Genomic DNA, 27,827 nt, shown 5'->3' on the forward strand with positions numbered 1-27,827 from the left:
GTGTGTGTGTGTGTGCGTGTGTGTGTGTGTGTGTGTGTGTGTGTGCGTGCATTACCTTGTAAATAGTGCACTGTTCACTGTTAAAAGCCCTCCATCTGCTTCTGGCTTTGGTTGAAAGACTTGCTTGTTTAAAACATTGTGCTCAGCACTTTCCACACAGCCACATGAATTCTTACAGACATGTCTTTACTGAACTATCGTCATTATCCATCACTGAGATTAGCTTTGCTATTTCAAAGAAATGGTGCCTTTGTTGTGATTGGGTCAAAAAATATTTATTAATCACCTTAAAGATCTTTAAAAAAAGGCTCTTTCCTGATTTCTTTCTTTTTACATATTTGTCACATTTACATGTTTCAAAACATCAAACAAATTTTTATATTACACACTGATAACCCAAGTAAGTGTTTAAATAACGTGTTCATTATTGAAGAAAAGCTATCCAAATCTACCTGGCTTTCTTTGAACAGGTAAATTACCCCTAAACCTTGTTAGCAAGAAGTACAGTCAAGCGTTTATGGTAACTGGCCGTTCACATTGCTGTGGAGGAACTTTGGCCCAATGCAAAGCTTTAGGGTGATCCAAAGATCTGTGCTTTGATATAGCACACCAGCTAAATCCAAACCACATTTTACTGTGTTCTTGAATTCTGATATGACATTTGCTTTTTCTCCTTTTTGTTTCATTCAACTTTAATGGAACAAATAAACGAGATGCCATTTTTACAAGACATGCTTTTCTCCACTTAATATATTTTGCTTCATATATTGTTTTGTAAAACACAGAAAATCTGTGTCCATCAGAAATGACATCATAACTTCAAAAGATGATTTTCATCCCTTCTGTATAGATTTCACCACTTAATTTGTTACAGGGCCGGCAGTCCTTCTTTTAATTTGTGCTGTAATAACATTTGCATGTGTTTCACTCCATTCCTTAAAAATAATTGTTTCCTCTTGTAGACTGTATCTTATCATTTTAATATATGTGTATTTTGTCCTTTTGTATTAAGACTTCATCTGTACAGCGAGGATGAATGGGTGCCTGCACACTATAGAAATTCAGCAGTATTTTACTGTCATTTTTCCCCTCTGGTTGAGCGTGAGTCACTTTAAAACCTTAAATAAGTCTTCATATCCTTTTCATTCTCCAAATCTCTAAAATGTTCTCCTAATCTTTTCAGTTAAATATGATGTTGAAGTATGATTAAATGACTTAAGGTGAAATATTTGTGAAATCTATGATGGCAGCCCAATGGAGGGCTCATTTTGTTTAGAGAGGGCGATTCCTTGTAAGTTATTCTGTTCAGATAAGATACGCTGCTGTGTGAGTAAAGAGTAAGAGTGAAGAGGGAGAACTGACATGAGGGAGATATCACTGATTGGATTGTTGTACCTCTGTGCAGTTTCTCTGTACAATAAAATACATTTTCAAGAACCTCAAACTACTGCATGTAGTTTGAGGTGTTAACTCTTTATAAGTCACTCACAGTTTTAACTGGGAGTTATTTTTGTAACTTTTTTCAAAAATTTTATGTTGCAAAACATTACCTTGATAGTAACACTGGAGGCAAAGGTCATGAAGTCATTTTTGATCAGCACGTGTCCTTCAGTGTTCACATTAAACAAATATGTAGCAATGTTTTCTTCCATTTGCACAATATAAATAAAACTAGAAACATCCTGTCTGAGAGTGATGCTAAAAAAGTAGTGTCAATCTGTGGATCCAGCACCCCAATACATGAAGTCTTGATTGGCTCTCCGTTTAAAAAGTCCTAATCCTATGAGTCTTACCCAGTAGGCAGTGCAGCACTTAGAGCAAGGGTATGGCCTGCGACACAATTATATCCAGCTGACGAGATAATTTCATATGTCAGTTATTAATGTGCCGTTGGCATCTGGGAGACGAATCTTCAGGCCTGCTAAGAATCCATGCAGGCAGTGGTGGGACTTTATTTTGATAGGCACAGCATGCAGCCAGTCACATGCAAAGACAGACTAGGTTCATACAGTCCAGATCAATGGATAATATGGAGTACGACAGCATGCAGCGTTTAAAGCTTGGAAGTACTTACATTACTTTGAGTTTTATTACATAAAAAGTGACAAAAACATTAGCATCCGATGTACACTCTGCGTGGGAAGAGAATGTCTTTCTACAAATTAAAAAACTAAAAAATTAAACTTCAAATCTGAGCAATCACTCCCATTTCTTCTTGTTGCATGTTGAAGCTCGACTTGGAAGCTTGTTAAGATCCAACCATGCAAAATAGGATTTTTTGCTATTTTTCAAGTGGTCTTAAACTTTTGTATCGGGACTGTACTACTGTTACCTTCACCCTCCACATCTTCTCAAGCTTTTGTCTGAGTCCTTGGTGTTTCTCCAGCTTCTCATGTTCCTTTTTACTGATGTTGCTGTCATTCAGTATCGCTACGTCTATCACTATGGCCATTTTCCTCTGAGACTCTCCAGTGTCTCTCAATATGTGCACCGGTTTCAGATCAGCGGATTTATCAGTTAGTGATGCCAAACCATCAAAGATGAATGGTTCAAAAAAAGGGTCTGGCACCTTACCACCACAACCAAGCACCCCAGGATGGGATGCTGCTTTCACAAAGGCAACACCTTTAGTTTGCTGTGAATTTGATGTTTTGCGTTATAAGCCCAAACAGTCAGCAATGACATGTCCCGGTTTATAACAGACAGAAACATTCACGACTCTCTTTAGAACCTAAGGTTTTAGCAGTGTGAGCCTGCTGCATGGCACTAAGCTGTGACTTCTTGTTAACCAGAAAAGAGGACTTATGGGTGAGCACATACTCATCTGTGAGAACACCTGCAGTCGCTAAAGTGGTTACTTTCTACTCATTCAAGTATAACACTACGCTGTCTGGAAGGCACTTTTTAAAGTCCTCCAGCAACATCAATTCAAGCAGTGAATCATAATCATTGGCTTTTGACGCAGAGCACCACTTGTCAAGAGGATCCCTTTTTCCCTGGCAAACTCCACATAAGTTTGGGAGGGAAGTTTCCTCTGTTGCCGAAACTTCTGCCTGTACGCTTCAGGGACCAATTCATAGACCTGCAACACAGCCGATTTGACGCTTGAATATTCTAAACTGTCCTTTAAAGGAAGCGCGGCCACCACCTCCAGGGCTTTTCCAGTCAATTTTTTACTGCAATAAAAGAGGCCAGATCTCACTAGGCCACTGCGAAGCACCAGCAATGCGCTCAAATGCTGCAAAATAAGAATCCACCTCAGCCTCTTAAAAGCGGGCACTAAAGAAATGCACTTACTAATGTCATATGGAGTACTAAAATAGAATAGAATAGAATAGAATAGAATAGCTTTTTATTGTCACTGTTACAAGAACAGTGAAAGGCAGTTTGGCATCTCTCCATGTGTGTGGAGTACACAATAGCGTAAGTATTTACACAATAACAGACAAATTTACATTTACACAAGAAAGATATGTACAAGTTATACATACACCTGCAAACATACATGCACATACATACATATATGTATATATACATATATGCATCCGTACATACATATACACACATATTTCCACATACACGCTTACATCTACAGTTAAGCCCATAATTATTCATACCCCTGCCAAATTTTGACTTAAAGTTACTTTTATTCAACTAGCAAGTTATTTTTTGACTGGAAATGACACAGGCGTCTCCCAAAAGATAATAAGATGATGTACAAGACGCATCATTGTGGAAAAAAAAATATTTCACAGCTTTTATTTACATTTGAGCAAAAAGTATCATGTCCAGAATTATTCATACCCTTTACAAACTGTCACAGTCTCTGGGAAAATCCAAAGTTCCATACCATTCCAAATAGTCAAAGCTGTTCTAAAGCATCCTAATTACCCTGATTAATTGGGAATAGCTGTTTTAATCAACTCAACAGGTGAAAAACAGCAGCTCTCTGCAGGTGGTTTGTGGACATTCATGGCTAAGACAAAGGAACTCAGTGAGGACCTGCGGCTGCGCATTGTGGCTGCTCACAAGTGAGGAATGGGCTACAAGGCCATATCCAAATGTTTTCAAGTTCCAGTGGCTACAGTGCAAAGTATTATTAAAAAATACAAGATGTTCCGCACTGTGGAAAATCTCAGAGGACGTTGTCAGAAGCCAAAAGTGACACCTGTGCTGGCCAGGAGGATAGTGAGAGAGGTGAAAAAGAATCCAAGGATCACCACCAAGGCCATTCTGGTGAATCTGGGCTCTGCTGGTGGCAATGTCTCAAGGCAGACAGTCCAACGGACACTGCACACTGTTGGGTTCCACGGATGCAGACCAAGGAAAACGCCACTTCTCCAGGCACTTCTAAGGCATGCAAAAGCTCATTTGGCCTTTGCAAATGCTCATCTGGACAAAGAAGAAGGTTTCTGGTCTTCAGTGTTATGGTCAGATGAAACAAAAATTGAATTATTTGGTCACAATGATGTTGCCTTCATTTGGCATAAAAATGGAGAAGCCTTCAACCCAAAGAACACCATCCCCACTGTCAAACATGGTGGTGGGAACCTAATGCTTTGGGGTGTTTTTCAGCCAATGGACCAGGGAACCTAATCACAGTAAACAGCACCATGAAAAAGAGCAATACATGAAGATTCTCAACAACAACATCAGGCAGTCTGCAGAAAAACTTGGCCTTGGGAACCAGTGGACATTTCAGCACGACAATGACCCAAAACATACAGCAAAAGGGGTGAAGAAATGGTTAGCAGACAACAACATTAACGTTTTGCAGTGGCCTAGCCAGAGTCCTGACTTGAATCCAATTGAGAATCTGTGGAGGGAGCTAAAGATCAGGGTGATGGCAAGAAGACCCTCCAACCTGAAAGATTTGGAGCTCATTGCTAAAGATGAATGGGCAAAAATGCCTGTGGAGACATGCAAAAAGCTGGTCTGCAATTATAGGAAGCGTTTGATTGCTGTAATAGCCAATAAAGGCTTTTCTATTGATTATTGAGAAGGGTATGAATAATTCTGGACATGATACTTTTTGCTAAAATATAAATAAAACCTGAGAAATTTTTTTTCCACAATGATGCCTCTTGTACATCGTCTTATTATCTTTGGGGAGACACCTGTGTCATTTCTGCTCAAAAAAGAACTAGCTTGTTGAACAAAAGTAACTTTAAGTCAAAATTTGTCAGGGGTATGAATAATTATGGGCTTAACTGTATATACATACACATACATGCCATCTAACTAGCAGGTGCATTGAGAGGTGCAGTGTGATCAGTGATATTGCTCATTGAGTGGGGGGGGTGCTGTTGGAACTATACTAAATAAGGTTATAATAAATACAGTTTAAAGAGGTAAGGGTGTTGGTTGCATTGAAGTATAAACAGAAATACGATTTATAAAAAAGGTGTAATGTCCATGAGTGTTGGCAGTGCAGTTATCCTCCAATCAGGGTGGAGGTAGGGCATGTTTGACCCTGTGGGTCAAACATGCCCTACCCGCTGCAGTTTCCTCTTGTCCTCCGTGGTGCAGCAGTTGAACCAGAGTGTGCAGCAGTAAGTCAGAAGGCTCTCAATGGTGGAGCGGTAGAAGTTTACTAGCAGTCTTTGGGGTAATTGGGCCTGACAGCCTTTGTTGTGCTTTCCCTACCTGGTGGGAGATGTTTGTGGACCAGGTAAGGTCGGCCGAGATGTGGACTCCGAGGAACTTAAAGCTTTCTACCCTTTCTACCTCCTCCCCATCAATGTAGAGGGTAGAGTGCTCAGATCGCTTTGTTCTTCTGAAGTCGATTACCATCTCCTTGGTCTTGGCTGTGTTCAGATGCAGGTTGTTGTCGTCACACCATTGCTTCAGATGCTGAACCTCCTCTCTGTAGGCTGAATCATCGTTGTTGTCGATCAGTCCTATGACAGTGGTGTCATCAGCAAATTTTATAATGGTGTTACTGGTGTGGATTGGTGAACAGTCATGGGTGAAAAGTGAGTATAAGAGGGGACTGAGGACACACCCCTGTGGGACACCCATATTCAGAAGACATGGGGGCGGAACCTGGAAGATCAGCAGAGATAGCTGAGACTCGTGTCTGAGACTCCAGCTCCAGCTTACGCAGCCTCACTGCTTTATCTGCCTCTATCTCCAGCCTTCTGATCTCAAGCTGTAATTGAGCTCGCCTGACCTGAGCCTTTTCCTTAGCCTCTGTTAAGGTTCAAAAATTGGAGAAAAGGAGTACGGAGGGCTCACAAGCAAATAACAACTCTGGTCCAGAAGATGTGATCAAAGCAAAGATTTATTGATTACACGCGCGGAGTCCGACGCTGGGCAAAGTCAGCGATCGAACTGAACTTACAATAATTAGACAAAGGTTTTATATGGGTAAGACAACAAAGCCCCCTCTTTTGCAAAAACAGACACAATACAGCTTACGTCAACCTAAACCACAAAATGTTCCGTTAACTTTTAACATAGTTTTAAAGAACATTACGTCTCATCTCCATCCCGGTGTCGCACCACGAGCGCCTTCTTATCTCCCAGAACATCAGGTGCGCTTCCTGTAACCATCTGACAGTACGCCGGCACAATTTGCACTTGCAGCAAAAACACATCTTAACTTCTTACCTACTAAAATGAATCTACTATGGGGTGTACGTGTGTGTGTGTGAGTGTGTGGGTGCCTGCTGTGTATGCTATGTATGTGTCATGACCTCTCCTGCACCCTGGCTCACCTCACACCTCTCGTCCTAGCCAGACATAAGGCCTGCGCTCATACACAGCTGAACTATGTGTGACTTCTAGACTAAATGTCACACTCAAATGATGCTACTCAAACCATGAAGGAAACTTACTTAAACTGAACATAAATGAAACTTAAAACTTACTTCAAAGGATATAAGTGATAAATGATACAAACTTAAATCTTAGCTCTAAAGGATATAAGTAATAAAAGATAAAAATAACTCTAGACGTATGTCATGTAAGCAGGTGTGTTGCAATTCCTTTCAGAGCTCCTGTCCTCCTCACCGTGTATTGGCTGATCATTAACGTCTGCCAAGAGTTTCTGACCCTCAGTTGACCAGGAGCCACAGCTCTTTAATAAGCTCAAATGCAATCATGTATAAAAGATTAAAATCATTTTCATAACAAAGGTTCTTTCTTCTCAGATCTGCCAATATGTTTGCTCTTCTCTACTACAGTTCAATCATTGAAAATTACACTGATGAGCATACTATGTGGAAGTTACAGATTACATAATGGCAAAAGCATTTTGTCAGACCCCTCACCTCCAAATGGAGCCGTACCAGTCGTACCTTTAGCTGGGCCCCGTCCCGTGCTTCTGAACTTCCAGAGGAGAGGGGATCATAGCGAGGCAGCGTGCGCGGCGTCTTCCCCCACTCATCTCCCACACTGTCCAGTGTGGGACCAGAACCATCTTTATGGTCCCTCTCAAATGAGGAAGTTTGACTAGGCTCACCAGAGACCACAGGCATTTCAGGCAGATCAGGGACTTGCATTAGACCAGCCTCCCCCAACTTGTCTACTACCCGCGCTTTCAGTTCACTCTTACGGAGTGTTTTAGGGACCTGGAGCTTAAGGTGTGACGCAATTTGAAGCAATTCACACTTGCCGCAGCTATCAAGGAGCACAACAGACGGAGCTTTTAAGAAATGCTCTAAGCAAAATGCAGCCGACATGGCGCTCAAACAGGGAAGAGAGCAGAAGGAAAAAATAAAGATAGCAAAACACACGTTCTCTCACAAATGGGAATTCTCCTTATGGGGAAAAGGAGATCCCGGACAAGCCCCCACTTATGTTACGACCCCCTTTGCTAGGCGACAGGAGGGGAGTAACATACACAAGCCCCCACACAAAAACTGAGTAAAATAAAAGGTTTTATTGCGAACTTTTAACAGAAAACCGAAAGGGCTGTTCAACAGACCACTGGGAAACCAATTAACACATGTAAAGCAATAACACAAGCAAACGTAAAAGCTAAGGGATAACTAAGGCAAGTAGGGCTGCCACGATTAGTCGACTAGTCACGATTACGTCGACTATCAAAATCGTCGACGACTGATTTAATAGTCGACGCATCGTTTGAAGCTTTGTAAGATCACAAAAGACGCAGGAATAAGTAGTAGGATTTAAGAGTGTAATAGCGGACTGAAACAGAAGATGGCAGCACTGCATGTACAAGGATGCCAGCTGCCGTTACACTCCGAAGAAGAAGAAGCAGCAGTGTCCCAGAATTCATAGCGCGGCCCTGCTCAGTTTTCAACAATGGCGGCAGCTAGTTAGTTTTAATATTACTCTTATTAATCTTTCTGGGTCACAAAATAAACGTTTAACATATTTTCAGGCGAGAATGTAGCTGTGTAAACCTCAAATATTTGCTCAGTTTATCAAGACACTGCATATTTTCAAAAAGCGCTCCGACGTTTTGGAGACGTCTGTTACCCACTAGCTCGATAGCTAGCCGGGGCAAGGCTCACTAGAGCCCGTGAGAACACCGGACTCCCGGCAAATCGTTTTCAAACCCACCACTGTCTTTTCGCTACTCAGGTTAAACATATAAGTCAGTTAGATAACTTAAAAATGTTATTGTTTGGCCTTTTTTTGAGTATTTTATTTGTTCCTGAGTAAATCGGTTTGGCTGAGATTAAAGTTATAGTTTATACACGACTGAATAAACGCGTCAAGCAGACAACTGATTATCAGAAGTGTGAGATGTTCGAGAATATACTCCGGTGTCCCGTTATATTTTAGATAGCAAGGAGTTTATTAAACTTTACCGAAACAATCTGTAAATCTCATTAAATTTAATAAACTATCATCTTGTCTTTATTTTTAGTTAGCACATACCCTAAACACTTAAAACTGTAAGCTAATGTTATATAAGAGCAGATGCTGCTGGTGCAATAAGCTGTACGTTTTACGTCCAATGGATGCATGATCCGATTAGTCGACTAATCGCAAAAATAATCGGTGACTAGTCGACTATCAAAATAATCGTTTGTGGCAGCCCTAAAGGCAAGCTACCGTCACAAAATTCGAAGAGGGAGGCACGAAGGGCAAACTGCATGTTCAGTCCTAAGCAGCAGCCACTTAGTGTAGGACCTCCAGCCTTTTGTAGCCACAGGTGAGCACGATCAGCCACGGAGTATCACGGGATCCCCGGGCAGCCAGTTGTCTGCGTGGACTGTCACACTGTAATCTGCATAGAAGAGGGCCGGCACAGGTCTCCAAGTAACCAATCATCCATGAGTCCAAGCACACTTGGATTTGCATGAACAAAAAAAAAGGCAGTCTCACTCCCTCCAAGGCCCAGGGCCGTAACAATTTCAGACTCACTGAGTCTACCTGCAGGTTTTCCTGCATTAAAATGAAAGCAGAGAAAAAAGTCACTTGAGAAACCCCGTCCTCGTCGCCAAAATTGTTGTGGAAAAATAATTTCAGTATAGAATCCAAACCAATGTTCTGAGATCTATTGAAAGAAAGTAAAAATCTTTGAAAAGGGATCAAAGGATATGGGGGTTGTCTTTAAAGGTCTTGATCTTGTGTGAGTTCTCTGGTTGACATGCCTCTGAAACCTCATGTGGAAACTGGGAACAGTGGGACAGTCATAGAGCCTTTGAGCTTGGTTTGTATTGCTAGCAATAAGTCGAATACTGCCAGGGGCGCCCTTTGTCACTGATTTTGATTCATAATTTTTATTTACAAAATGTCTACTTTTAACTTGCACTTGAGTGGGTTGTAGCCTAAAAACAATGAGCTATGATTAATCAGTAAAGGCCAAGGTTCTCAGACAGGCCAGCAATTCCTTCTCAAAGAAAAAAAAAATTGAAAGAACTTGATAAAGCCTGGAGAGCTAATGTTGAACAATGTTGAAGAAAGTCTGGCTCGTTAGGGAAATATAAAGAATCATCAGAATGGGTATAATTTATTAATCCCAGATGAAACTATGAGGTCACATTTGCTTCAATTCATTAAGGTAAAGTTTGAAGTATGGGGAAAAAAATGGAGGAACTAAAACAGGCTGCATGCCGGTTGACACATGCGCACGGTTCAAGACTTTATGCTGTGAATTAGTGAATTTTGGGGTCTTGTTTCATGAGTGAGGAAAGAAAGGGTTAACAGATGGATTCATGCAGTGTCTTTAATAATATGGATACGTACAGGTCTGCTCTGTTAAAGACACAGCTCAGTGTGATTCCTGATTGCAGTGTTTCACTGGGAGTAGGCTTCAGGTAAGATGAAGGACACGCTGGAATAATCATGGCTCTTGACTAGCTTTGGAATACCTTGGGGTGTCCCAGAAGTGCTGGAGGAGGTTAGGAAAGGCTATCACTGTTTAGACTGCTGCCCCTGTGACCTGGCAAGCTGGCAAGTAAGGCCAAAACAACAAGCACTAACAAAGCCATGTCAAGTGGCAGAACTGCGGATTGGCATGGCAGCAAAATAAGCACAGAAAACTGTTTAAAAGAACAGACACAAAACAGCGCTTGTCAAGCAATTGATCAGGTACCACTACGTTCAATATTCATCTCAGTCCTCAGTATAGTCACTACTAGTCTCGCATGTCCTTTTGAAACACTAGTTAGTTTCTTCTTGTTACACCAGAAGAAGAAACAAACAGGTTAATCAGAGGGCTGGGCAAGGCTCCAGCTTCTCGCCCAGTAACTGTCATAGTAAGCTGTCAGCCATTGTCAGGCCTGTTTCCCTGGCCAGTGTTGGCAGGTAGTAGTGGTAATAGCCGACAGTGACTCCAATGTCTCCCACAATTAGTGTTCTGTGTCTCGTTCTGTGTTCTACCCCAACTTGAGCTCTCTCTTTCTGAGCTCTGTCCTCTTCTGCTCTCTTCTCCCAGTCTCTCATCTGTCAGCAGCAGATTGGCTCTTCCAGCCTTCTGTTAGGCTTCACAGTTGTGGCAATTAGCCATTCTTGATTCAAAGAAAGTTACAGTCCAGAAGAATATTCCATTAAATGCACATTAAAAAATCTAAAAAGGTTTTACACAACAACAAAAAACTCTTTTTAATGTATAATTGTTCTATTTTGAACATCTTTCTGACACAGAAATATCTCTACTGACCATGTCTTTGTGTGGTTTATGACCGGTGACACTGGTCTAGGATTTGTTAAGCCAAATCAGCGACTGGCTTTGTGTGGGCATCCTCTGGACTAGCTTAATCTCTTAGCTTGCAGTGTGTCATGTCTGCCTCCAACTGAATCTCATTTCTACTGCTAATGTCTGTTTCCTGGTGTGATGACAAGGCGCAATGTGATAATGATTCATGAACACAACTAAATAGGATCTCTTATACATTCCTGTCTTGAGCAGTGAGGGCTCCCCTGATGAGATTTGCTAGCAAGCTTTCCTGCTGAGGTCAGGAGCACCTGTTTGCACTGTGGACATGTCATGACTGTAGGGAGACTTTACAGAGTCTGTGATTCAATGGTCAGCCTAATTTTGATATTAAGTGTACATGGGTTATTCCAGACAGATCAATGTTGGCAATGTCAGCCATACTGCTGTGATTATCTGTCCACCCTGAAAACCACAATTTTTGATGTAGACTGAATATTTCAGTTTGGATATATGGTTTTACTTGTATTCTGTGTTTCTGCAGATGTATAAATACGTATACCTGTGTATGTACCACCAACGTATAAAACATCAAAACCTGTTAGTTTAGTGTTTTTCATATCAGGCAGAAGAAGCTTTGGCCTTTTTATTTTAAAAATGACCATTTTTAATAGTGCAGTGAACCAAATGTGATTAAGTTAGTAGTTTAATAACATGTTGCGTATTCACCTGCATTCATATAAAGAATTATACAAAAGACTTGCGCCCCCCCTCATTTCTTTATATTTTGCTACAATAAAGTACGATTTAAAAAAAAATTAAACTGGGATTAAGCAGTAATTCTCCGGCCATTGTCAAGGTCTTCTTTGGATGTTAGTTTTTTGGGTTTCTTAAACCCTTGACGTGTGAATCATAGCATTAACGGCACCTACCTCAAGGAATGAAGTGGTGTTATGTCTACACATAACACGCAATTTGGCAAAAATACTACTTTAAATTATACATTAGGCACTTTAATACTAGCATTAATACTAGGAGCTTGTCACAAAACGCATTTTCTTTCTCTTTCTTTAATTGAATTTGTGAAAAATGCCAAGAATAATAGTCTGAAAGGCATAAAATAGATTTTTGCACCAAAAAAGAGATTATGGTAGAGCTTTTAGTCAAGAAAATGAGTAACAATCAGATACAAATTGAAACAGTTTGTTAGAATTATTACTAATCTGGTCTATTGTGTTTGATGTTTGCTTGGATAGCACTAGATCCGGAGACCTGAAGCTGTTCTTGTGAACACACAGTGCTTTGCACTGGTGAGTAAATGGAATGTTGTAGCCGCTAACCGACATGCTGAAATGTTAACGTCACTCACTAAACAAATGTTAGCAATGACGGTGCTGTATAATTAGCTAGCGAGTAAGGAGTCCCGTTCTTCGAAGTTGAAATCCAGTAGAAAGCAATGGAATTCCAAATCCTCTTGAATCAATGATCTAACACAGAAAAATGAGCAGAGAAAAGTAAAAAATTATAAAAAAAACTATTTTTAACAACTCAGTCAACTCAATCAACAGCTTACTACTTTTTCTCCTCATAAGTTTCTGTTTGTCAATCATAATATATTCAATATAACTTATCATAACTTTTTTTTTTTACTACCAGTCAAAAGTTTGGACACACCGTCTCATTTAATGGTTTTTCTTTATTTTTATTACTTTCTACATTGTAGATACAAACTGAAGACATCAAATACATGAAGCAAGATAAATAACTCTATGCAGAAATGAGGTTGGTACACAGCTTACAGCCCTATTTTGACAACTGTTAGAATTGGCAAGAACCAATCAGCTAAGTAAAGAGAAACAACAGTCCATCATTACTTTAAGAACTGAAGGTCAGTCAGTCGGAAAACTGCTAAAACTTTGAATGTGTCCCTAAGTGAGGTCGCAAAAACCATCAAGCACTACGATGAAACCGTCTCACATGAGGACGCCCCAGGAAAGGAAGACCAAGAGTCCCCTCTCCTGCTGAGGATACATTCATCCGAGTCAACAGCCTCAAAAATCATTAACAGCAGCTCAGATCAGAGCCCAGATAGATGGGGGGGGGGGCTTTGCTGGGGAGATTGAACCAGCATGGCTACCACAGCATGCTGCAGCCACATGCCAGGACAGGACAATGACTCAAAACACACCTCCAGGCTGTCTGAGGGCTATTTGACCAAGAAGGAGAGTGATGGAGTGCTGTGCCAGTTGGCCTGGCCTCCACAGTCACCTGACTTAAACCCAGTGAGATGGTTTGGGATGAGATGGAGCGCAGAGTGAAGCCAAAAGGACCACCAAGTGCTCAGCATCTCTGGGAACTCCTTCAAGACTGTTGGAAACCATTTCAGGTGACGACTCATGAAGCTCAGAGAGAGAATGCTAAGAGTGAGCAGAGCAGGAATCAATGCAAAGGGTGGCTGTTACGAAGGATGTAACATATAAAATGTGTTTTGAGGCATTTCACACATTTTTTGTTTACTACATAAAAAAAGATGCCTTCAGTGAGAATCTACAATGTCATGAAAATAAAGAAAAAACATCAAATGAGGAGGTGTGTCCAAACTTTTGACCGGTAGTGTGCATGTGCATGTCGGACATGTTTCCTTAATCATTCTTACCAAGCACTATAGGCCTCAGACAAGATCTGAGCTGTGTGCCATTGTTTGTATTCCCCATAGGTACAAACAGTCCCAGCACTCAAGCACACACACACCAAATCACAGTAAAAGGTCAAGAGGTCAGTTATTAGAACGGCTTCATTACTCAACTACATTTCTTATTCAAGATATTAATTGGACTTTTTTGGACTTTTTATATCTTTGATTAAAATTAAACATCATTATTATTATTGTTTTAAAAAGCACATATTGATAAACTCTGTTTTAGCACTGTAATTATATTCTCTCAGATGTATTATAGGTAAGCTGGGGGGACTTCAATCTCTTTCAGTCCCACCTCTCTATACAAAGCCTTGATCAGGAATTTGATAGGGATGTGGCAAACAACACTAGAGGCCAACTTCAAGCCAATTGCACACACCACCATACGTGTGGGTTTTACCAGGGAGATCCTGTCCCCGCTGCTGTTCTGCATAGGCATAGCCCTAACTCTAACCTTAATGAATGGACCCATTGTTATCCCCCTCGTCTACATGGCATCAGGCTCTATGCCATCCAATGCAGGGGAATGGCAATAGCAGTACACTGGAGACACTGAGGACAGTTACAAGTACGTTGGAATTCCAAAACCAAATGGGAATCATGAAGAGGCTGCTAGGAAAGCCACAATCACCAAAGACCTGGAGACAGAATTCCTGAGGAGTCAGCTGAATGTGAAAAACAAGATCTGGGCATTCAGTGCCTACGCCCTGCTGGTCATGGAATAACAAACTGGACAAAGAAGGATAAAGAAGCCACTGACATAAAGACAAGGAAGCTCCTTGCCATGCATGGAGAGTTTCACCCAAGTCCAGCACCCTGAGACTCTACACTGAATTTTTAGAATGGAAATCAGATCAATGCTTGGAAGACTGAATTTATTATGAGCAGATACTCATAATGATTTTTAGCCAAGTCAAAAAGAAAGGGGAACAGCAGGACTAGCCCAGGCACACAGCAGCAATCTTTTCTTTTTCTTGTGGAAAAGCTGTGTACTGAACATTTTGTGTCCTGGAGATCAGGACCACTGTAACATTAAAACACTTAAAACCTTCTAAAACTACTTCTTTTATCGTTAAGTGTATATTTGAATGTTTTTTTCACAGTAGTGTTCCCCCTCTGCTAGTCCATTTTTCTTTTAAATCAAATGTGTTATCATAGTTGTCACAGAAAGATATAACGTGAAAAGAGTTCATTTTGTTTCGTTTATTTGTGATTTGTAGGTGATGTCCAGAGATTACGCCGTTTCTGCAAATTGTGAAATTTTTTATGCAGTGATGTTTTTATTTTCTACATACGGTGTTTATATGTATAAAAGTTATAAATAACAACTTTTATCTGTCGCATGATTCAAGGTAATTATGCAAGTACTTTGAGAGAATAAATGCAGAGTTATATGCATGGATGGTAAAGACATCATAACCCTTTTCTTGGCTAAAATAAGAGAGCATTGCTATGATTTCCATCTAATTGTCTTGGTTTGGCTATAATTATGATTTGAGAGATTTGAGAGAATTTCACAAGGACTGGATATTCGTTATCACAGGCCGTTCCTCCCAGCAGCCGTTAGACTTTGTAACCATCACAGCTCACAACAAACATGATAAATTGTTTACATCCCTGCTGGCATTTGCACAGTTTATCCATTTTCTGTAAATAGTCTGTTTTTGGTTTTTTTAAGCACAAATATATACAGCATGTTTAGTACATTAAAAAATTATCTGAGTTTGCTATTTTTAATAACTGTGCAGTCTCTTATTTCTTGTTTTTTATTTCAATATTCTTCACTTTTGTGCATGCTCCAGCTGCCTGTCAATTTACTGCTGGAACACCTGAATTTCCCCAGTGAGGGACAGTCAAGGATATTTCTATTCTATTCTTGTCCTTCTATTACCACTTACTCCATTAGCTATCTACTTATCCTTTGGTCAACATGTAATTTTGGTCTAAAGATGTGATAAGTGTGCCTGACAGATATATTGTTCACTTATCTCCAATCAGAAAATTGAATCTAAATAGGATTCTCTTTTCACGACCAAAGTCTTATTTGTGCTGAGTATGATACGTGTAGGGGACTGCACAGTGAAAGTCTTGTCATACGTGTTCTTTAATTAAATGAAAATCTCTTTTCTTACCCAGATTACCCGTTAGCAGGTTGCTTCATCACTGACACCAGGGCTCCCCTCCTGCTTGGCTAAGATTGTTAAGAAAGAGTGTAGATGGGTGTCGTAGAAAGGACCGGCCGCACACAGTGTTACAAGTATATGAATATCCTTATTTACAATGCATTAAATTTTTGCTTGAGTACCTTTCCAGCTGCCTCATTCTGTGCAGCACACAGCTCTCCCGCCAGCCATCCTCCTGAAATAGGGAGGGTGTCACTAGGTGATGGAGAACAGCTGTGTGGGCCAGCCTTCCCTGACACCACACCTTGAACCCACTGTTCCACCCCTCCCCTGTAGCTGAGCCACAAACCATGCCTGGCGACAATGACATTAAAAGCTTTTATTAACTAAACAGGCACTCGGACAGAGCCATCAGGTGAAGTCATATAGGCTTAATTTACTGTTTGTTAACTGATTTCACATTGACCTGTGTTATTAAGCCTAATTTCTTTAATAAGCAGGCTTGACAAGCACACACTGTTATTGGATTATAATACACTGTAAAAAAAAAAAAGTGCTGTTACTACAGGAAAACGCTGGCAGCTAGAGTTACCAGGGACTTCCTGTAAAAAATACAGCAGCACAGTAGATAGCTTTACATACAAAATATGTAAATTGATTTACAATGAATGAAACTCACAACTATTAAATCTACAAAAAGAAGTTAATTTCACACAATTATTGTTGTATATTCATAGAATATTTCCTGTATTTTTTACATGTAATAATTGCTTATTGTGGATCCATAAATTGTAAAATTAACAGGGAAATATCAAACAAAAAAACTAATTTGAACTGGTTAAACTGTGTATTTTAAATGGAACTGCTCTGTATATTATACATAAAAACTATTACTATGTTGTATTTTTATGTTTTAATGTAAAATTTTAAATCATTAACCTGCAAACTTGTTACTGCTATGCCTACACCTAAACATGCAAAAATACATCTTGAGAAAAGACTGTGAGGAAAATATCACTTTTGGGAAATTTATTTTGCAGTCATCATCAATAAAACAACTGACAACAATTGGATGCATTTTTTCCAACTTACACAACATGCAAGGAGCACAACAATCACACAATTCAAACAAAATGCTATAAAACTGTGGAACATTCCTACAAAGCAAGAACCATCTTCATGAAACAAGCATGTGGCAGACCCTCGACCAGAAAAAGTTACCTAGTAACCCGTTAAGACTTTAAAACAAAAATGACATATTGTGCTAAAATTACCGTAATCACCATCCTGCGCAACACGCACTCTGCTGTCACCACAACCATGGCCCTGGTCATAGGAAATACATGTGTAGTTACCATACCAAAACATCAGGAAAACCACCTGTGGGGAAACAAACCTATACAGGTGGTCTAGAAACACTGCAGTAACAGCACTGTAGAAAACAAACAAACAAACAAACAAAAACTGTGGAACATTCCTTCAAAGCAAGAACATCTTCATGAAACAGGTGGCAGACCCTGAACCAGAAAAAGGTTCAAAGTATACATTGTGGATTTAACAAAGTAAAAACTACCAGTCCACAGAGAGAGTCAATATTCAGGCTTTACGCTACTCGTGGTCGGAGGGATCCTGAATCTGGGTGAGGACTCGAGGGTTTATCAATAAATAATATTGTGCCCTTAATGAAAATAAAAATAATAATAATAATGATAATGTTCTTTAGATTATGCTTGATAGCAGTAGTTTGACTTTTGAAGCATTTTTGTGTGGAGAATAATGAAAATATATATTAAAAGTGGTTTTCAGACAATATTAATATTTTCCCTTTGGTATTTCCCAACAACAGAATCTTTACACTTCAGTCTGTATTTTAGCAATTTTCCCCAACGAACACTTCGAACAGGTAATATATGCACACTTTTGTGTAAAATAAAGATCATATGTAAAATCAGGATTTTTTTCTTATTTTTATTCATCTTTAGGCATGGAAAGATGAAAAAAATATTCAAGACATAAATCCTGTTTGAGGTTGTCATAATTCATGCATGACAGGGCTAAATAACAATAATTACAATGAAACACGTCGTACATCTATAGTAACATTAAACGACCAGTGGGTGTCAGGGTATGGAGTGACACATCAGTGTCCACTGCAGTGGTCTATGTGCAAGTATTCGGTCTTTAAGTGATGACATGATGAATCCTGCTTCCGGGCCCAAACTACTCTGCGTTTAATAAGACTTTCATGTCTTTAACATGTTTTAATGTTTTGTATCTTGTTCTATTTAATCTCAACAAGCCCTTAAAAACAGTCAGTGATCACTGTCGGCCTCTCTCGGTTTTTATTAATGGATTGCATTTATATAGCGCTTTTGTAGGCACCCAAAGCGCTTTACAATTCCACTATTCATTCACTCTCATATTCACACACTGGTGGAGGCAAGCTACAGTTGTAGCCACAGCTGCCCTGGGGCAGACTGACAGAAGTGAGGCTGCCATATCGCGCCATCGGACCCTCTGGCCAACACCAGTAGGTGGTAAGTGAAGTGTCTTGCCCAAGGACACAATGACCAGGACAGAGAGAGATGGGGGATCGAACCGGCAACCTTCCAGTTACAGATGAGCTTCCCAATCCCCTGAGCCACGGTTGTACTGCTAATCATTTTAAAGCTCAGTTTGTAAAACCTTACGATGTAACTACAGCCCAGCCCATGCAGCAGTATATTAATGACTAACCTCGTATTGTGGATGGATTATCTCAGTTGTTCTCCTGACTGAAGTTTGGTCCGTTTACAGCATCCTGCCATGCGATTGCATTTGTCCCTAACCATCGAGAACCGTCGCGTTAACTTTTATTGAGTGGAAAAAAGGTTAGCGTTCATCCTCCAGCTTCACTGTGTTTATGTTATGCTAACATAGCTGTGTAGCTAGCGATCACGTAGCACATCATTATATACCAGCTAGCCCAACTTCAGTAACCCTACAAACGTCACTGCTGTTTAGTTTTCTGTCTTCATTTATGTTGGAAGCATTGACTGTAGAAAAGATGGACGACGCGACTCCGCCTCCTCCCATTGTGCAAAAATGAAGCCAAAATATCCCGCTTGTGGAGGCTGCCATCTTGCAAATTTGGAGCCAGAGTCTGCGCAGTAGTGACTTGAGGTGGAGCGACTGTGTAACGCTCCCGCCCACACACCCGCTGGACGTGACCGCAAACACGCCCCCCTACACTTTTTACGTAGCCCGGCTGCTCGAGTTTTTTTGCTGGTTTACCACGACTGACGACTCGTTTAATTAAGGTAAATACAACCATGTCACTGTTATAAAAAAAAGACACACAGCTTATCATCTTATAGTTCTAAAATCACTCTGTTGTTAATTCGTTAGCTAGATTAGCCGCTAGCATACGCACTGTGTTGGAGGCTTGTTGCTAGCTAGTTAGCGATGCTACACACGTAATACTCTTAATAGTCTGTATTATTGAAGGATTCAGCATTTCTTATGTTTGTTATCCATTTTTAGACAGCGATGAGATCATCTGCACACGCTACAGAGGCCCAGAGTTACTGTTAATATCAAACATATAATGCTGTCCTTTGAGATTTTAACATAAGACTGTGAGTGTAATGGATCTAAAACTGTTTAAATCTTCAGAGCCCTCTACAGCCTGGTAACATGGAAACTTCAGCAGAACGTTTCAGTAGTGTAGTCTAATTTGTTCTTTTCATTTAATAATAGAGTCCATATTTTATCAACAGCTACATTCACCCTGGAGAGAAACTAGTGAGGGAGACCACCAGGACCAAGCTGGGTTTCCTGGGTCCAGAGGTTTGGAGAAACTTCTTCCTTTTCTTTCATCACAGCTGTCCTGTGCCAGAAGTTCTGTTGACCCACTGAAAGAGGCATCATTTAAGAAACACCAGGAAGACTGAAGCTCATCGCATTGATCAAGCAGGACTCATGATCTTCACCAGCAGCTCCCTCACAGGGAAATCTAAAGCACTCCTCTGTAGGCCCGATCCAGGAGATGGATACACCCAGCATTTCATGAACACTGTGATGGAGACCTTTGGTTTGTGTAATGTTATGAATACTCGGATACTCCCCAGAGGCTCCGGACTTTTACATAAAGATATTATATTCAGTCCTGTAGAAAGTTATATATTTAAAAATATATGATCCTCTCTGGTTACTCTGGTATGAACAACTCTGAATCACTTTATGGTAAATAACACACAATCTGCAAAAAACTGTGAAAGAATTCCAGATGACAAGTTTGTAGTTCAACATACAAGTGACGACCTTTGACCTTCATCAGGTTTTATTTAATTGTGTCAGAGAAAATCTCATATGCTCTTCATGCAGCTGAGTACATCAAGTGTTTAAAACGGAAGCTGTGCAGGTCTGAGATACAAACTGAGGTCCTGTTAATGCTGATATATAGTGACACAGTTACAGGGGTGATTAATCCTTTTGTTTTTTGTCTTTAACTTTATCAATAAAGCTGCAGCTTTCACTACAGCACGTGTGGTACTTTAACCTTTGTACTGTTTCCATCAGTTCATTTTGCAGTTAACATATGAACATGTTGGATGATCTGTCTGCTGTCACTGGGTGGTGCTGAGGTCTGAATCTGAGGGCAGCTCCTGTAATCACAAAGACAACAGAACCATCAAACTCAGATATAAATTTTATCCCTCAAAATTGAAATAAAGCTGATTCTTCTGTCCTCACACACTCAGGATCTGAAGTTCTTCTCTTACATTTTTTCAGTATTACAGTACACTACAGTACTTTAATCCATAGTTCCTGATTAATGAGGAGTTACTGAAGTACAAGCTTTTAAAAAAGATGTTACTGTCTTTACAGATGTGGCAAGAGACTGAAAACATGCTGTTGTTTGCACATATTTAATAATCAGCTCTGCACAGGAGCTGAAGCAGGATGCAGCCTGTTGCTTTTACAGTATAATACTTGTAATAAAAGTACAGTAACAGTAATTAGTGACTGAGCAGCCCGGGGCGTTTCTCTTGATTTCTTTAGTAAATTCATTCACCTGCACAGATTAGCTAAACGAACCCTGACAGCCGAGTGCTCATTTTAGCTAGCTAGGTCTCAGGACCTAGCTAAGGACGGTAGTTACGGATTAGCTTACAAACACGTTTAACTTACCGAAAAAGTGCAGCGGGGCCTCGGGTCCTTCTGTCGGGTAGTCCAGTTTACTGAAGAACACCTCAGGCTGTCAGGTTAAAACACTTGGTCGTGTTTTCGTAACATAAACGCTGGCCCTCCTTTCAGAGCCTACGCTCTATCTGCTATTCCCAAACAGAGATATGCAAGTTTCTCCGTGACTGCAGCTGCCAGTCAAAGCTGCTATGATGACGTTTCACCCCAATTTAACATGGACTGATTAGTAAATGGACTGATTCTTATATAGCGCTTTTCTACTCTCCCAGAGTACTCAAAGCGCTCTATACAACATGTCTCATTCACCCAATCACGCCCACTCATACAAGCACTTCTAAACTCAAGTGCAACTAATAAGCATTCACACACATTCACACTCCGATGGACGCATCGGAGGGCAACTTGGGGTTAGTATCTTGCCCAAGGATATTTGGCATGCAGACTGGAGGAGCCAGGAATCGAACCACCAACCTTCCAATCAGTAGCTGATCTGCTCTACCACCTAAGCCACAGCCACCCCAACAGCAACGTGGTAGGAATTAGAATCAAACTTATGGGGATTGATTGAACATCAATCAGCATGATGAGAACTATTGAAAACCAAAGAAAGAATCTTTGGAAAAAAAATTATCTGAGGAGAATTAATTTATTTTAGTCTGACCCCAGTCCCGTCCGCTAACATGGAGGAGGCGGGGTTTATGACCTATACTGCAGCCAGACACCAGGGGGCGATAGAGACGTTTTGGCTTCATTTTTGGGGAGCTGTCGCGTCGTCCATGTTTTCTACAGTCAATGATTGGAAGTGATAGCAGAGCTGTACGTTTGAATTTTTTCAGAAATCTCTCAGTCAGAACATGCTATATCATGTTTAGGTGGAAGCTAGCAAGCTAACTTCTAACTCCTTTAAATGTAATAAATTCTGTTTTCATGGCTGCCTGGATGTTAAACTTAATTGTTACACCTGGTAGAGCAGAACACTGATCATTTTATCACAGATGAAAGGATTTAGACAGTTTTTACCTCTCAGTGATGCTGCAGTGTTCGTTTGACTTTGGGACCCGCAGCAGAGTTTGGGCCCAGACACTACTAATGACGTCAGACTTAAAGACCGGATACCATCAACACTGACACAAATACAAGAAAACAGTCTTTGAATAGCTGTCCACTGTAGTGACCACTATGCATGAAAGGGTTAAGTCCACCCCTCAGTCTAATAACCAAGCAGAAAGGTAACGTTTAACCAAGACATCCAGATTAAATGTGTTTTGCTGCAAATGTATTTGGTGTTCATTCTCATTCACAGTTCAATTTAGTTTCAGTTAATTTGACTTTATTATTATTAGTATTTAAATTATTATAGTATAGAGGATGTCTGCATGTCAGATTCCTCGCTATTACTGCACTACAGTTCAGTATGAATTTCAGAAGTGGACCAATGGGATTGGTAAGGAAATACACATCTAATAGAATAATGCAGCCAGTTCATTTAAATAATGGTCACCAGTGTACCAGGAGCAAATAAATGGGTGAAAATGAACCAGAGTAACTTGCTAACCAAAGTAATATGGGTTAAAAATGCGCATTATCATTGTCTTTCTGTCTGGAAACAGAAAGGAAATTCAGATCAGCGAGTGACAGCTGAGGGATCACTGACTTCCCAAAAATTTACAACAGACACTTTCATATCAGGATTAGTGTGTGGATCAATGTGTATGATCTTTCAATAAATTGGAGTGATCTTTGGATCAATCCAGCAGCACAGGAGGAACGCATTATTCAACGGAGGGCTGATTTATTATAGATTATTCCATTAAAAATGTAAAAAAAAAGAATATAAAACTGAATTCTGTGTCTTACCGTTGACATTTTGCAGAACATATACTTATTGTCAGATTCTGAACCACATGTACATTAATGAAATTGTTACTGTGCCACCTTAGACGTACATATCTGATTTCTTTTGTTTCCAGCAGGCTGTGTGAGGCTGCCCCAGTGTAATTAAAGTCATTATTACATACTGTGGGATTCAGAAATTGATTGAACACACTATACATGTCTCTGAGTTAATAGCAGTATATTAATGGACGTTTTCACTGGTATGTAACAATATTAGACAGCAGAAAAAGAAAGTGGCTTTGTGTGTGTACTCTGCTCAAAAAAGACCTTTTTCACTGTTGAAACCCATGAGTCACCATGAAACCTATTCTGGCTGTTTGTAATAAACAGTAAACAAAACAGATCTTTCACTGCCTACAATTCTCCACTTTAACTTCAGTTAAGTTCAGCTCTGTTTTATCAGAATAGCAGTATCAGAAATATATGGAGCTCAGCTCTGAAGGTGCACTCAGAGAATAGCTACAGAACTAAGCCGAGGTTTTAGCACTGCGCTCGTACACTCCCAGTGGCAACTACCACATCTGGAGCAAACAAAGTTAAACTCAGCAGTAAATTGTATGCCACAGTACATCACATTTAACAATAATCTGTAAATACCCAAATACCTACAAATAAAAACAAAATAGAAACAAACAAAATATAAGAAAATGACAGCTGGAAAAATTTCAGTTACAAACCAGACTCTGGTGCAGGTACAGACCAAAAATACAGCCAATGAACTTCTCCACTGTGTCCATCCCAGAAACACCAGATTAATTCTCCTATCAGAATCACCTTCCATTCAACCCTAGTGGAATGGGAATGTCAGTATGGGTCTTTAGTTATATGTGGTTGTGTGAACAGAAGCTTTGTTTAGTGTGATGTTACTGACAACCTGCTGCACCTGCATTTCTTTCAGGCCTGGCAGTCAGTGAGACATGGCGACTCTACGCTTCGGACAACATCTCATCAAGCTCTCGGCTGTGTTTCTGCAGACTGAGCTGTCCTTCGCACTGGTCAACAGGAAGCCTGTGGTGCCTGGACGTATCTTTTTATTACTTACAGGTTAGAGGTGTTGAGCTTTGTGCGCTCCAGTGCGTGTTTGTTTCTTAACACCTTTCAGAGCCTTCTGTCCCTGGGGCTGTCCACATACTTTGTTGTGTAAGTTTTATTAGAGCGATGGATAAAGACACTGTTGTCTTTGAAACAGGTGCCTGTACGGCTCACACCACAACATTAATGAAAATGATTTTAATCCAGACAACAGGCACTCCTCATGTAAAGTTTTAAAATTCTACTTAAGTACACTAACAAAGTATTTGTACTTTGCTCCTTCCCACCTCTGAGTATGACACCAGTATGTATGTCTGAAACATCCATACAAGTCTCTTGAAGCATGTCCCTGTCTGTGCAGTCATAACGTTCCTGCAAGCAGAGCACAGATTGTCACGGTCCTGGGTCTGAGACCCAGTGTTGTGAGTTTTGTACTATTATTGATCTTTGATTTCATCATAAGTTTTCACAGTTCGTCTCTTGGTTTCAGTTTGCAGTATTTCTAGCTCCCTAGTTCTTTAGTATGTCATGATTTCTAGTCTTTTGGTTTCTGTCTCTGTGTTCCATGTTTGCTCCTCGGTGTTTATGTCTCAGGCTCCTCATTCCCGGTATTCGGTTTTTGTAATGTTTTCTATTTTCCTCATGTTCTTTTGTTAGATTAGCCTCACTAATCTGAAATTCTGAAAGTAGAAATTCTGGAATAAAAAGAATATTTTGTATTTGTTCACACATCTTCACTTTAAACTGGATCATAAATGAATTTTTACAGTTTGCCTAAGTTGTCAGTAGCTGTTCAGTGTGCAAGGTGATGTGCAGAAGGTACTTGAAGGTACATCAGGAGGATATGGCTATCGTACATGAAGCCACAGGGCGTCTCCAACTTTCCGTTGGTGCTTTGAATTAGCCTGTTAGCATTCTATCTTTAATTGCTGTCTTCCTGTTCATTAGCTGTCGATAGCAGATGCACTTCTGAGTGCTTTCACCTAATATTTTAGACTTATAAATGAATACGAAACCCATTACGGTTCAGTATAGAAACATCTATTGTGTAATGAGTAAACATGAGTATTCTCTTCTTTCCTGTCCTTGTGAGACAAACATGGTGGCGTTGTTCTGCAGAATCTGATAATATAAAACTGTGTGTAAGAGTTTGTACACAGTATTGTAAAACTGCAACACAGTATAGCCATTAACAGTCACTCCTTAATGCCAAAAGTATGTTATTTGATTTCTGACTTAGTATGAACGTAACAGCGAAGCTACAAGGAGTAGAGATAGAGAAGGTAGATGAGTTAAATACCCAGGGTTGACCTACCAAAGCTACAGACACAAGAGCACCAGAAATGTAAAATACTGGAATCAAAGACCCAAGGTAGCCTAGCCACCGTTAGCTCTCCCTGGCAGATTGTCCCGAGCAGTTGCGAAAAGAGGAAGGTGGGTTGATGGTGAGGAGGAAGCAGAGGTGGGTTGAGTATCCAAAAATTGTACTCAAGTAAGAGTATCATTACTTTAAAATATTATTACTCAAGTAAAAGTAAAAAGTAGTCGTCAAAAAAGTTACTCGAGTAAGAGTAAAAAAGTACTTGGTGAAAAGGCTACTCAAGTAAGAGTATCTGGTGAGTAACTGTTTGAAATGTCCGATTTATTTTATAAATAAATGCTATCAGACAATCAAAAATAAATAAATATACAAATTTTAGTATTTTCAAAAGGAATATATGTAAAAAGATCCACAAAATAAGGCACAACAATTCTAATTTCAAGATTTCAGTTTTTCACAACGTAAAGCTTTTTCAAGCAAAACCCACAGTGAATATATTCGCATTTACAGCAGCCTCAGAGAAAACATTAGAACGAGGCAACTTCAACATAACAGACTGCAGCTGATGCGCCAGAATGTCATACTAGGGCTGGTTCTTTTAAATACAAGGAGGGATTAAGTAAATCAGAAACAAATGACAAAGAGATGCAACAGGTATAATCCGGAAAAGTTTATTCCCAAGGCGGACAGCAGGAATAAAAAAACAAAAAAAACACATCTGTGCTAAAATTCCATAAGAATAGACATTCTAACAAAACTTATTCTGTATACTAAAATACCCTGAAGTATAGACAGTGGATTAACACAATGTAATATGTAAAATGTAAAACTACACTCACAAATAAACACTGAAATCAGAGTAAAACTAATTATAAAAGACAAATACAAATTTCCACTATGTGGATGTTCATATGTGTATGGCTCACTTTACCATAAATTGTTTCTTCAGTGAAATGGTGGTTCAGCTTCAGCTGAAAGATTAATTGCCTCTGTTTTCAGTTTTGTTCAAAAAAGAATGACTTCATATAGGGAAAAATATATATCACATATGCAGGACACCTTAAACTAATTTTTAAATTAAGCAGCAAGGCAGAACAAAGTCGGGGCTGTATCAAGACACAGGGACTAAACCCCAATTCAACCAGACCCAGAACTGATCTGGAATTAAAACAGGACTACAACAGTTCAAAATCAGGACTACTTAGGACTTAACCAGGACAGAACTAGAACCAGAACTAGATGATAGTAGCACTAAAAACCATCATAGACCTGCACTACACTTATTTTTTAATTCTACCAAAGTCCACTATTTAGATTCAGAAAAGTTTATATAATTATTTAGCCTTGTTGTGCAAACAAGCCTGCATAACTTAATATAGAATTTGAAAAATAACAAACCTAAAAAGAAACACTAGGTACGAGATACATGAGTACCTATGATACGGTGATACTTTTGGTAAACAACCATTTGACTAACATGTGTGTCTCACCTGCTCTTGTTCCTCTCTCTCCTCTTTGTGCTGACATTCATCAAATATACAGTGGAAACCAGATATTTATAAACTCTTCAGATAAAAACTAACATTTTTAATTGTAACGTCAAATCAGACAGCAGTTGGCTCTCAAGGTTCTTGCTGTGAAGCTGTGACCGTTTGGCAGTGAACAGGAGTCCTGCATGACTATAAAGTCTCTCACAGGCTGCAGATGCAGGAAGAGCTGTATTGACTTTGATCGACAGCTTCTTGATCTGAGGAAAGCCATGCAATAGATCCACACCTCCAGTGAATGGACATGAAAGGTACCTCTCCAGTTCCTCTGCTTCTGGCTTTCCTGACCCCATGGATCCATCATCTTCGTCGGTCAGGCTGCTGTTTGTCCTGGTCTCATCCAGCTCTGTGTCTAGGTGATGTCTGATGAAGTGGAGACCTGTGGAAAGACGTAAGGTTTTCAAAAGAATTAGGTCTGGTCATCATAGTGCTGTATACACTGCCAAGCTGCAGATGTTTGTTTGGAGCTAGCCTCCAAAAGCTGCCCATACACTGTGCGATTTTTGGCCCATTTTGAGACGATTTTTCAGTCGCGCAACAGTTTTGGGGATCGGCCGTGTTTTGCCTTAATTGTGTGTGCATCGTGTAGTATACATGGGGTAACGAAAAGCAGCTAACACCTCACGACCAGCTCCCAATCATCAATCGTATTGTCGCATGATAATCAAACCAGTTTGAAATCCACGACTACAACAACCAAGAGTTGAATGGACATTGCTGCTCAATCACAGCTGCCTGGTCAATGTTTTTCATTAGTAATTTAGCAGAGTTGAAGTGTGTCTGAGTGAGTGAAAGACAGAGAGGGAGAGCAAGTGACAGATTTTGTATGATAAGCTTCATGTTATGGACGCACAGTTTGAGTACTCAGGTCGCATCAGAGCATCAGGCCGTATAGTGTGAGACCCTGCATCGTGACCTATGAACTTCTAACCTCTGCGATTTAATT

At 40.0% G+C, this 27,827-nt stretch overlaps 1 protein-coding gene across 1 annotated transcript in view; it reads left to right on the forward strand.

The window, feature by feature from the left end:
• The window catches only part of fhit (fragile histidine triad diadenosine triphosphatase), a 220,965-nt gene that overhangs the window by 45,467 nt on the left and 147,671 nt on the right, over window positions 1–27,827 (forward strand). Inside the window, exon 3 of the mRNA XM_039612155.1 lies at window positions 23,880–24,004. Within this exon, the coding sequence (XP_039468089.1) occupies window positions 23,899–24,004 (106 nt within the window). The 5' untranslated portion in view covers window positions 23,880–23,898. The remainder of the gene's footprint in view (window positions 1–23,879; window positions 24,005–27,827) is intronic.

The sequence above is a fragment of the Oreochromis aureus genome, linkage group 5, assembly GCF_013358895.1.
Source record: "Oreochromis aureus strain Israel breed Guangdong linkage group 5, ZZ_aureus, whole genome shotgun sequence".
NCBI lineage: Eukaryota > Metazoa > Chordata > Actinopteri > Cichliformes > Cichlidae > Oreochromis > Oreochromis aureus.